Source organism: Alternaria conjuncta (genome assembly GCF_024043145.1).
Source record: "Alternaria conjuncta strain BMP 0040 chromosome Unknown scaffold_34, whole genome shotgun sequence".
NCBI classification, from domain to species: Eukaryota; Fungi; Ascomycota; class Dothideomycetes; order Pleosporales; family Pleosporaceae; genus Alternaria; species Alternaria conjuncta.
This window is the reverse complement of record NW_026250123.1, coordinates 195532-207449: the sequence shown is the minus strand read 5'-3', so window position 1 is coordinate 207449 and position 11918 is coordinate 195532. Positions and strand designations below refer to the sequence as shown.

The 11918-nt window shown below is 54.2% G+C and overlaps 3 protein-coding genes across 3 annotated transcripts; 1 reads left to right on the top strand and 2 right to left on the bottom strand.

Moving 5' to 3' along the window:
* Nucleotides 1-814: 814 nt before the first annotated feature.
* J4E85_011415 (uncharacterized protein) lies at nt 815-2149 on the bottom strand (the record flags this gene model as incomplete). Its single annotated transcript, XM_051475618.1, has 2 exons — nt 815-2070; nt 2119-2149. The coding sequence occupies 2 exons, from the start codon at nt 2147-2149 to the stop codon at nt 815-817; spliced, it is 1287 nt and encodes a 428-aa protein (XP_051320633.1).
* A 4043-nt stretch (nt 2150-6192) lies between these two features.
* On the bottom strand, nt 6193-7338 carry J4E85_011414 (uncharacterized protein; the record flags this gene model as incomplete). The annotated part of the gene is made up of 1 exon (XM_051475617.1): nt 6193-7338. The coding sequence occupies one exon, from the start codon at nt 7336-7338 to the stop codon at nt 6193-6195; it is 1146 nt and encodes a 381-aa protein (XP_051320632.1).
* A 1691-nt stretch (nt 7339-9029) lies between these two features.
* Nucleotides 9030-9875, top strand: J4E85_011413 (uncharacterized protein; the record flags this gene model as incomplete). Its single annotated transcript, XM_051475616.1, has 1 exon — nt 9030-9875. The coding sequence occupies one exon, from the start codon at nt 9030-9032 to the stop codon at nt 9873-9875; it is 846 nt and encodes a 281-aa protein (XP_051320631.1).
* Nucleotides 9876-11918: the final 2043 nt, after the last annotated feature.

The window sequence follows — 11918 nt, the reverse complement described above, 5'->3', positions numbered from 1 at the left end:
ACCCCAACCCCTGCACAACACCCACCCACTGTTCCGCACACGAATACTGTTCCTGGGGCTTATGCACACCCTGCTCCCCCAGCGACGCCTGTCTCGGCAGTCCCTGCCGCAGTAACGCTGCGTGTAAAACGGGTTTCTGTAACGATTACGGGAGATGTGATTATGCGTCTCAGAAGAGGAAGAAGGCGACTGGACCCGGAGGAGCGAGGGGGAAAGTACATGGGAGGGTAGCGGGGGTACCCAAGGGACATGAGAGGGGGCCTGCGAGGGTGAGGGATGAGGCGTTGAGGGTTGTGGTTCCGGAGGAGGGACCGGCTGCTACCGCTACGGCTACAGCGTGAAGTCCATCATCACATCAACTATGTTAGCGTGGTATAAGAGCGTGTACTTGCAAGGCAACGGCAAAAAGACAGTCCCATCTGAATATAGATATTATCCTCAATCTCGAACAGAAAATAAATTCCTCAGCGCTTAAATATTTACAAGAAGATTATTTTCATACTAGTTAGTGTGTTGGGGTATCGTATCGAATGGCCTCCATCCCTCCCTTCCTCCCTTCCATCCCAAAACTCCTTTTTGTTGTTGGTAATCTGTAGCACATGTACAATCATGGGCATCACGGCGTCATGACCTCGTAGAACGCATGCGCGTGAGTGTGATTCATGTCTGAGACGGGGTCGTGGCTCTAGGCGGGGCGTGTGGTTCGGGGAACTACCGTTGCGGCCGTCAGTCGGGTCTTCGTGCTAGCAGGTGACAAAGCGTATGGCGGTAGCAGGTAACTGTCGGGTCCACTGCAGTGGCAATCCGGCAGATATCACCCCATCGAAACCCGATACTTGTCGTTATCCTCAATCAGCTTCTCCAAGAACGCCGCCGCCTCAACAAGAACCTGACTCTTGCTCAGCCCGCCACCTCTCACAGCAGGCACAACCTCATTCAAATCCTTGTACCCCTGCTTGATCAAATCCCGCCGCTTCTGCTCGGACAAAATATGATTATTCCGCTTCTGCTCCTCAGTAAGGTTCTCGCGATGTGCCTTCTGAGCCGCAGTGGACGCCCGCTTCTTCTTGCTACTGTCCTCCACCGTAGACGTTTTCCGAGCCTTGCCGTTGCGCGCGGCTTTCTTGGGTGTGTCTTTGCTATATCGCACCTGGCTCTTTTTCCGCTTCTTGGCTGGCCGGTCTTCGTCTTCGTCGTCGGATTCGGCGTCGTCGGATTGCGAGGCGGAGTCTCGTGGCCCGTGGGTGTAGGTGGTAGGGGTGCTTGGGCCTTGGATGCCGGCTACGGCTCGGAGGATGTGGTGTGAAGTTTCTTCAATGTCTTGTATTGATGCCCTGGCTGCGCTCTCTGCGTCCGGGTGGCCGTTGGGTATTGAGTAGCCGGATGGGCTGTTGAAGGAGTTGTCGGTGCCGAAAGTATACGACCTCTTCAAGTCGAGCTTCTGCAGCGGTGGGCCGAATTCGGAGTGGTGTTGTTGTGGCGCCTGGCTCGCTGCCCATTGTGAGGCATACTGTGTGTCGGTGGCCTGGGCGTTGTGGTTCGGTACCAATGATCCCAAGCGTTCGTGTATAAGGCCGTGTTGGGGCATTGTCATGGGCAGCGTGTTGAGATTCAGATCGGGGGCCCTACTCGCGTCGAAGCCGTTGGAGGCGGTAGACAGCTCATGGAAGCTGTGCGAGCGGCCATTCGTGTATGAAGGCTGGGCCTGGTTGAAGAGAGCCGTGGCTGCCTGGAGCTCATCCTGGGTATTGCCTAGGAAGTCTGTGTGGAGCGACGAGGGGTAGTGCTGGTCTTGGTGGAAGTTGTTCTGCAGACGAGCCTGGTCTGGTATAGTGCTGGTCACGCGGTGGACCGTGGGCGGGGCTATGAAGTCTTCCCAGTTGTTGTAGTCGTGGGCGCTCGCCTTGGTGTCGAGGGCGGGTGGGAGGGCGGCCGCGTCGACGAGGTCAAAGGGATTGGTCGAGGAGAAGAAGTTGTCGAGCTGCTGGTTCTCCATGTCGCTGAGGATGGACTGGCCATTGTGGTCGTAGGTGGCGGGCGGGCCGTCGAAGAAGTCGTTGGTGAAGGTGTCTGTTCTGCGTCAGTGTGTAGTCTCTGCGCCGTGGTCGGCAAGCGTACAGCCAAACGGCGGCGGGTCCTTGTCGTTCATGGCGGGTCGTGGGAGGCGCCTGGCCGTAGCACCCGCGAGCCCCGCGAACGACTGATGCGACAACGTCTCCAGCTTGGTGGTGGGTGAGGCCGAGGGACAGACTGCTGTCTACTCTCTGATGCCCTACCGGCTCGACCGGGCTAGACGAGACGCTGGTTTAGGCCGTCGAAGAGTCTTTACAGTGCTGGTGCGTGTGGAGGCGTCGAGACTGGCGTGGTTGGGAGGTGTTGAGAGAGTGCGCGCGATATGACGTGAGGAACGAGCATTCGCAACGGCGCTGGCTGCGCTGCCGGGATGGGGCGTCGGACAAGACAGTGCCGGTGAGCAGGCGCATCCCCAGCGGGCGGCGACAGTGAATGCGCGTGATATACTAGACAGTGAGAGACTCGGGTGTTGGATTGGATGTCAAGAATGCGTCTGGTTGCGCGTGAGAAGTTGGACCGCCATCACATGTGAAAGATGTCTTGCGCCCACCTGCTGAGCCCACTAGCGCCCACCACCTCGCTTGCTCCTTCCCTGCTCCCGGCCGCCAAGCTCTCCGAACCCTCAAAGGATGACATGCATCCACATCACATTACATCGACCTGGTTACTGTCATCACAGCATCGCTCAGGAACAGGAACTAGCACAGACTATCCCCATGCCCTTCGTTGGCGTCCTACACACATCAACGCCTCTCCTTCTGTCCAACACCTCAGTCCTGCTCGGACAAACCTTCTCACCGCAACGAGCCGTCTCGCCGGGATCCGAGTGCGCCTAGAGATCAAGAAGGGAATCTCCTCCGCCATCTTCTTCAATGGCGCGCAACCGTGTCCCAGCACTCTTCTGCGGTCCGAAAACTGCAGTGGCGGCACACGACTGTCTTTTCGTTGGCCGACCCTACCGTAGCTCCCGTCCGATCACCTCTAGTTTGCGCATCCCAGGGGTCAATCTGGGGAAACGATGACTGTTGCTACGCTTTATTCCCTCTCATCGAGCACCCGATCTTGTCGACCATTACACTCCCGGTTTGTTCCGCGACTGCTCCTCATTTCGTTACACTGTAGCCACTGTGTCGGTGCCTGCCTCGGTTGCCCATCAGCGATCTACAATGCTTGTGTCGAGCCCGAACCTCGTACGACACTACCATTTGTTAATCTCAAAGTACTAGACGTTCCCCATACTTTGCTACTCGCATTCGCTACTGCTTCCTCTTTTCGGAGTACTATGATTATGTCGGCATGCTGTTTCCTTCTGTGGCAGAACCCCGCGTACTTACGCCTTGCGACAGCAGTTCGGGTCCAACATCCAATAATGTTATCATTTTCGATGTTATAGCCAGCTACTCACGTGTGATCTAGCATCGCCATCATTTCGAGCTTGCGACCGGTCAGTATGGTAATGCTCCACGTCATGCGAGGTACACTTGCATCGCCCCGACATTCTCACCGAACACATCAAATCTCAAAAGGCACAACATCCGTCCCAAATCTCACCTACAACAGCTCCACAACTGTCTGCATCATTGCATTGTCTACCCCTCGAAGAACATTGCTGCTGTGCCATGTAAGCTGGCATGCATGGACAACCATCTACACAAACCCCATCTAACCCAATCGGGAAAGGGTGCAGATGGCCCGTAATCTACCAAGCCAACACCAAGATACTCAGCCATTCTCCAAGATACTTGCGCAAAAGTAAATTTGGGAACAAGACCGAGTCAACCGAGATGCGTCGTGTTCATCTGTCCTCAGCGCCCCTTTCATCAAGTAGGGTGTGCAACATAAAACAACTCTGAGTTCAGATCACTTTATTCACCTTCTTCTGTGATTTTTGACAATCAGTTCGAGGACTGTGACTATGGATATCTTCACTCTCATCGTCATTGTTCTCGTCCTTTTTACCATGCTACTCTGTGCTCTCTGGAGTCCAGCACCCCTACAGCCATCACCGACACAGCCGATGCCTCCGTCGCCATCTCCTCAGAAACAGAAACAGAAACAGCGTCCAGATAACATGGTCTAAACAACACATTCACATCCTACCAAGACCCCATCTACCATATCATCACCGAGCAAGCGAGATCACAAACACCGCGCGGCCCGTAAGACACAACCCCAGTCTAACGTCCATGGAATCCTACGTTAAGCCTCTTCGGGTCAAAGGTGCGAATGCTCCATACAGTACATACGACGCAAAACCTCAATAATGAGTCTCTCGCGCGATGAACCTATTACGGTCGACACATAACGATGAACTCTCGAGTCCTGAGATACTCAATTCAGAGCGAGCCCATCTCGATGTAGCTCATGCCGCGAGCAAACCGGAGCATATAACAGCGTCGGATCCACGACGTCTTGCTCGCTACATCCAAAAGCATTCAGACCCATCCAGAACCATAATCAAGCCATATCATGGGTTCCCCCATTCTTATCCTCCTCATCATCATCCTCATCATATTCACTTTAGCGCTTTGCTTCCTCTGGAAACCACCACTACGACCGCTATCACCAATACCAACGATCTCGATACACAACCCGCAGGACGGCAGCCTCGTAAAGACAAAGTTCCCGGCTATGGGGTACTACGACATTCCCGCGACGGACTAGCTATGGCTTACGTACTTCACCAGTCGTGAGCAGGGTGGTCAGGTTTAGAGGATGCTTGGCCTACGGGGAGTATCAATGTCTCTCCCCGACAAGACCAGGCAGATACGTGGCAGACGATGGACGCTGGCAACCTATCCGAAGGGGTTGACGATGTGTGGTTTCGTCGACGGTATCAGGACGATGAGATCTTTACAATCGCCGCCGCGGTGACAGGGGGTTGGGTGTGGAGTGGTGAAGATGGGCGACTGGAGATGGGGATGGATAAGGGAATGGAGAAGGCGGGGGAGGTGTATGTAACCTGCAGAGATGGAACTTTTTGATGAGATAGAGAGGGCGTTAGGTTATAAGTAGTTGTTGTATTAAAAGGTAGAGAGAAAGGCAAGATGTTGATCTCTTAGCAACTTTCCCTCTCTCTCTCTCTCTCTCTTTCCCTCTCATAAAAGCCCATCTATCATTCCCCCCATATCCACCTCCCCTATCCCATCCCTTCCCCACCTCATCGCTGCCCTCGCATCCCAACCCCTCTCATCCCCACTCCACCCACCCATCACTTTCCCCACAACCCCCCTCACAATCTTCTCATAGTGTGAATGACACCGCGTATAATTGCTCCTTCCTCCCGGTTACCAGCAGATAAAATTCCAGTGCCGAGACGATGAAGGTGTTATACACGTTGTCTCCCACACTATGAGAAGACTGTGCGGGGGAGATGGTAGGTGCTAGGTGCTTGACACTGAGCTTCGTAAATTTGGAAGGGGGAGAGGGACGGAGGGAAGGTAAACTGGATACCATGCGGTAGACAGCGCGTGTCATGCCTGATGAAGACCTCGAGAACACAAACTTCCACCTCCGCCCCTCCTCCACCCCGCCGCCTCCCCTCCGCCTCCCCCACCCACCCGAGGTGAATAGGCCCCGCGCCGGGCTTGCTGTTCTTGATATATGCGTTGGGGGTTCCAAGGTAGGTAAGTAAGTAGGTAGATAGGTAGGTAGGTAGCAAGACCGATTACATGCTGCTGCCTCGGCCACGGTCGAAGTCGTAGGGTAAACGCTTGTGTCTCGTGACGAGCCCTCTTTTAACAGCCTATGCTGGTGCTGTATCGTAGCCGACGCTGAAATTATTCAGCGTCGGCTACGATACAGCACCAGCCGAGGTTCTTAGAAGAGGGCCCGACGATGGCATGTGCTCTGCGCGGGCAGGCTTGCATGTTGAAATGCACCAAGCATGTGTTGTCCGCGCTGGGTGGCAGGGTGTTGGATGCCGCCGTAGAATCGGATGTGATGCGACCTATATCTTGGACGAGCTTGGAGGCGTTGTGGCGTGGCGATGTCATTCTTCTTCCTCGGTAGTTGTAACTGGCACAACCGGCAGCTCTCAGGGAAATGTTTCCGTAATTGATGTCGACATGCTCGTCGAAATCCAGGTATTCCGTTTCGTGTCGACGCCCTCCTCTTATTTCATCCAAACGGCGCCAACAAGAGCACAGCCCCAACCCCCAACGCAACAACCATAATCCCCACTCCTCTAGCATTCACCACCGCACCCTTCGAAGGCAACGGCGCACCCTTGAGTTCCATATCCGTCGGTCTCGCCACCACATCCACAGCATCGAAATACGCATACTTGACCCTCTCGCCATCCTGCAGATTCTCATTCGTAAGCACACTCGCCTCATTCGGAAAATCCATAATCGGAACCGCAGGATAGAAGCCCTTGTTCTGAATGATATACTGCGCCAGCGCATACAACGCATAGTTCTCCGCATTGTTGGCAGCGTCGTACGACATTTGCGTGGAGAGGACGGCGAGAAGTTTCGAGCGCGTGGCGCCGTAAGCGTATTTGAGAGTTTGGAAATCAGTAGGCGTTTCGGGTTGTTCGTTGAGGACGCCGGCGAGGACGGACGTGTTCATTGCGCCTTCCGAGACGGAGATGAGCCATTCGGATGTCGAGTTGGGAGGGGCGGGCATGGGGCGTTGGACGACGGCTGTGCCAATGGAGGCGAAGTGCATCACCATGCGTGCCCAGAGGGAGGCGCGGTTGTAGTATTCCATCAGCCGGTCTTTCTCCATTTGGTTGTCGGCTTTCTTATTAATACGATTATTGAGGGAGTCCATGCGGAAGTAGTCGGAGCAGAAGACGATGTGCGGTTCGTTGCCGATATTGTAGGCGGCGTGGTCGCCTTCGCGTTTATTGCCTTTGTCGCAAAGGTCCATGGGGTCGTCGCAGCGGATGTGGATGTCGGAGTTTACGGCGCCGGTTCCTCCTTCCAGGACGCCGAAGTTGGCGGCGCGTTGCAGGTTCGTGGCTATCATGTCGGTGTAATTGGCGTTTATCGAGGGGCCGAAGAACTCTCGTGCGGGTTGGGATGTGAGGTCGAAGGGCGTTGCGGCGGCGAAGAGAATCGTCATCTCGGAGAAGCCATCGCGGATGTCTTCGATCTCGGAGAAGTCGCAGCCCTCGCCACCGGTGAGGGCTGTCGCGTAGGTAGGCCTGCCGGCGCCTTTGTCGTCGCCAATAACGCCATCGGGGGCTGCGTATGCGCGTGCTACGAGGCCAGCGAGGAGTACGGGAGGGAGGTGCAAGAGCGAGTGGAGCGTCAGCATGTCGACGAAGCTGCCGGTGACAGCTCGGTCGATCGAAATGTTAACGCGAGATGTTGGGAATTGCGGGCATGGAGGTTGTGCCGATCCTGTTCAAACACGAGGCAATGATGTACGGGTGCAGTGAACCGCGTTCGTCGCGCGGGAACAGGGCGGAACGGGGAGTGCAGGCTTCAAGGATGCCGTTAGCAGAGGGCATGAGGTTCGGATGGAAAAAGTAAAGCGCATGAAGGGGCGGCGTACCCGTGCAGCCATGCGAGGCTGATCCCCAGTTTTCTGACTCTCAGACGCAGTCAGACGCTTAGACACGATATTCTGAGACAGTAGTCTTCGCATGCGGCCGAACTCTGATGTTGGCATAGAGGTGGAAGTAATAAACATGGCGGTTCACAGTCTCTCCCATCGAGACTTCTCATTTGAATCGCATCTTCATGAGCATCCATATCGTGGAATGCGCTCTTTGTGCGGGAGGTGGTGTCGCAAGTCGCTGGATGAGGCAAGTATCGGCTCGCATTCGAAACGCGAAGCTGGCGCCAAGACCACGCCGTCACCACTCCGCTATGCATCGTCAAAATATGAGACCAACGAGATACTACTGTTTGAACCGAGGTAGACAGCATCTGATTGCGACCACATCTCGACTAGAGTGTTAGCGGTTCCGCAACTCGAGGACAGTCGCGTCTAGGTGCAAGACAACCTTAGAAGCTAGAGCCATGAGTCAATGTGCTCGGCACTGTCCGCTTCATTCTGGTGTGTGGCGTGCATAATAGACGATGACGAAGACATGCGATCCGTCGTCTCTTCTAGAGTTGATGAAGGATAGTTCTGTTTCGTTTGGTATACGTACTCCCGCTGCATCTAGGACGAGATCTGTATTCGATATACTCATAGAGTGCACTCCCCACGGGGATGATCTCATCATCACATGCCCTGGACTGCACTCATCAAAGTGCAGATGAACGTGCAGTAGCCTAAACACATGGAGCCACCATGACCATTAGCCGCCTCCGAGCAAGATACGGCACACCGACACTCCGCCATACTGAGCGAACCCGTTCAGTGCCAAACAAGCGGTCGGCAGAAGCGTGGGGAGGGTGTTCGCTGGACGGGCACCGCCCCGCTTCTGTTGGCAGCCGTCCATATGCACCTTACCGCTCCAATCAATCCACCTCCCCAACCGTACAGCGGGTCTTCGAGTATCGGCGTGGCGCAACAGCGGATAGTCTGGCGAGTAGTTCAGACCTTGGTGTATGAAGTGGTGCGTAAAGAGGGTGGGCAGCGGGGTCGTGTCCGGTATCTCGTCACCACAGCAGAGCCGCAAGTCTGCAGGTATTTGTGCTTGCGCTTAGCTCCCCGGATGGACTCCTTCGCTTGAGATACAAGGAGGTCATCTCACTGTGACTGTGACTGAACAAGCCAATTCAAAGTCTTGACACCAAACGGATTAACCCCACAGACAGACAGCGGGAGTCGACACGCTAAGCCCTACCCTTCCTGCTAGCATCGCCAACACTCCACCATGCCGGGCGAAGATACGACGCCCTCGCGACCACCCAGTGAGTTCTGATTCGCTTGCATGCAATGCCGTCGTTCGCAAGGCTGTCTTCAGCCTTCTCTCCAATGAATCTGCGTACGAGGCTGAGGCTGATCCCCCGTGCGCCACAGCAGCCCACCCCGCCAGTCCCACCGCGAGCATGTCGCTGGACGCCGCCCTCAGACACTACAATAATAATAATCGCGTCTTGACCCGCCCGCTCGACGACTGGGTCCAACAGCCCGACGTTTCCGCGCGACTAGTCCTTTTCTCCGAGGAGTACCTGCAAGGGCTCCCCCAGACAGATACAGAGCATCTGCTGCGTGCGACCGGGAGCACAATCAAGAGCGGTTCGTTATCGTCGATGGCTCCTGGGGCTCTCCTCCACCAGCACAACCCCACCCACAACCCTCCTTCACTCCGCTCTTGCATCACCGATATCACCGACGCCACGCCCACGGAAACAAGCATAAGCACCGGCCTCGTCAGCCAACTGTCTGGCGTCCCGCTCCTCGAAGACAACAACGGGGTCTTGGAGATCCCCCCCGCCCACTCCCGTACCCCCATCTACGAATGCGCCTTCTGGTTCCTGAACTGCAACTACGTCTCGCAGAACAAAGAAGAGTGGGAAACACACTGCCAGTCACACTTCCGCGGCGAGGAACCACCGCTGACGGCCCAATGCCCGCTGTGCGACTGGGAAGTAACGTGTGATCAGGGGAGGCAGGCATGGAAAATGCGTATGGAGCATTTGGCGTACGAACACACGATGCGGGGGCAGACGTTACGCACTTCGCGACCGGATTTCCGGCTGTTTGAATACCTGTGGCAGAGAAGGTTGATCGATAGTGAGGATCTGAAGGAGTTGAAGGGTGGAAATCATAACTTGACACATCCGCCGGGGAATTTCGTCGAGATGAATGGAAGTAGGCGCGAGAGGGATGGCAGGAGGCATCGCGCGCAGCATGCGAGGGTGCCGAGACCGCCTGAACCGCGCCGGTACTGAGGGCCATGGGGGATGTTTGATGGGCTTCACCCCATCTCTTGCCGTTAGTTCCCACTTCTCTCGTCTTTCTTTCTCTTCCCAATTGCTCTTCTCTTCTCATACCTCTTCCTTTCCACTTGATATCTGTCCGCAGAATGGCATACCCAGAACACAAAAAGCATAGCTCAGGCGTTACGGAGTACCCCATCTTTTTAATCCCTTCTCCATCTCTTTCTCTCGGACTGTTCGGAAGCCAGCCGCACAGGCAACGAGCTATCAGCTCCATATACGCAAAACTGCAAAACATACGTAGCTAGTTCCTTCTCCGTCGCTCACGGCGCAATCCAACTATATACCCTCCTCTCTAGCCTCCCACCATCCCAACTGAGCCCTCAATGCATCCGCCTCGAGTAGCTCCCGCCCCCAACGACCGATTTGCTGAATGTGATTCGTCATATCTACAGCAACTTGACCTCATACCGTCATCTTCAGCCGCACGAAAATGGCTCAGGTCCAGAGCTGGAAATGCGCGCGGCGCGTCTGCCTGATTTCTCGTGTGGTGACACCAATATAGGCTAGCGGGGTTTCCGGATGGGGGAAGGGCTAGCCGTGAACGCAAGAACTACCTAGGTACGCACAGTGTTGCTGTTACCAAACCGAAGAAATCGAACCAACCCAACCGTGGACATTTGATTGATACGCACTGTGATTATGGAACAAGGTACTTGAATAACATTCGACATCCTAATTTTGGAATGTAGGTAAGGCTAGTGGAGTTGAGGGAGTACAAATTGTGAGTAGCTAAGATGTTACGTATAACTATACATCTACTAGACGACTATCCCACGGCCTAGTAATTCTATCTACAACACCCTTGTGCCCTGTTTTCAGTTTTCCTTATCGATTTAACTAGGCCCGGCAAAACTTTTACTTAGATCTTCCTCTTACGATTTTGTATTCTATGTTTTGTGTACCTTCCTACGCTTTCTCTACCTCGTAGAGTGGTAGTACTACATCTTACAGCGAATTCGGAAACGCGCGCATTCTATCCTGTGTCGAGTGCGCGGATTTTGCAAGACCGTTCTGTATCTGATTAGCGAAGCGATGTCCCCGCTGTTGCTTCGAGCTCGAGCTGATCGTGGGCGTGTAGTTCGTGATGTTGATTCAAAGGTATCGGTTCGTGTTGGATGTGAGGTGAGTGGACTTTACGAATAGCGCTGAAGGTAGAGCATGGATGTAGCTAGTCTGTTGCTGTTATGTAGCGGTGTGGCGTAATTTGTAAAGTTAGGTTCAGACCACGCTGTTCTAGGAGTGATGGTTCGCGATGGCTATCTTGGTATTGGGGTTTGAAGTGAGATTGAGAGTTTGGGAAGAGTTGTGTGTAGATAAGTGTGGATATAGGAAAAGTTGAAGAACAATTGATGAGAATTTGCTCCCGAGGGCTTGAGGTTGCATCTTGTGTTAGAACTTACTATCTTCCCTTACTACCTAGGGAGACTTCCAGTCTAATACTGCCTTCTGACGCCTTTCTTTCCCCTCTTCTTCTTTGTAATCAACACTCTTTTCTTGCTTCTATTCATCTGTTTATCCTATCTCTGATCACTACTATTCTGCCCTCCCGCACCCAACGTCCCTGTTCTCGAAGGAGGACACAACCGCCGCGGAATAACTCTGTGTAGACTCGGAGGTGTGATCGAGCTTTGTGTGGATATCGAAGCTTGTTTGACCGTTTTGATGTGATTCGTTGTTGGTGCCTGGGTGGCTTGCAGCTCTCAGCCTCACAAGGTTGTCTCTTGCCTGCGAAAGACACCAAACGAAGGAATGGCGGTCATCGAAAATACTGACGAATAAATTAGATACAGGAAAATAGTAGTGGCAATCGTAGGTCGATCTGAGGCCTCTCGTACTTAATGCGCGGAGACGGAAGTTAATGCTTGAGTGAGTCGGCGCAATATTAAGGCGTGGTTGCACGGCGTGGCGCTTCGCTAGCAGCAACGGCCGTAGTTACGGCCCCCGATGACGTTGTAGCCACATCCCTCGCATAGAGATCCGGAACGCTGCGAA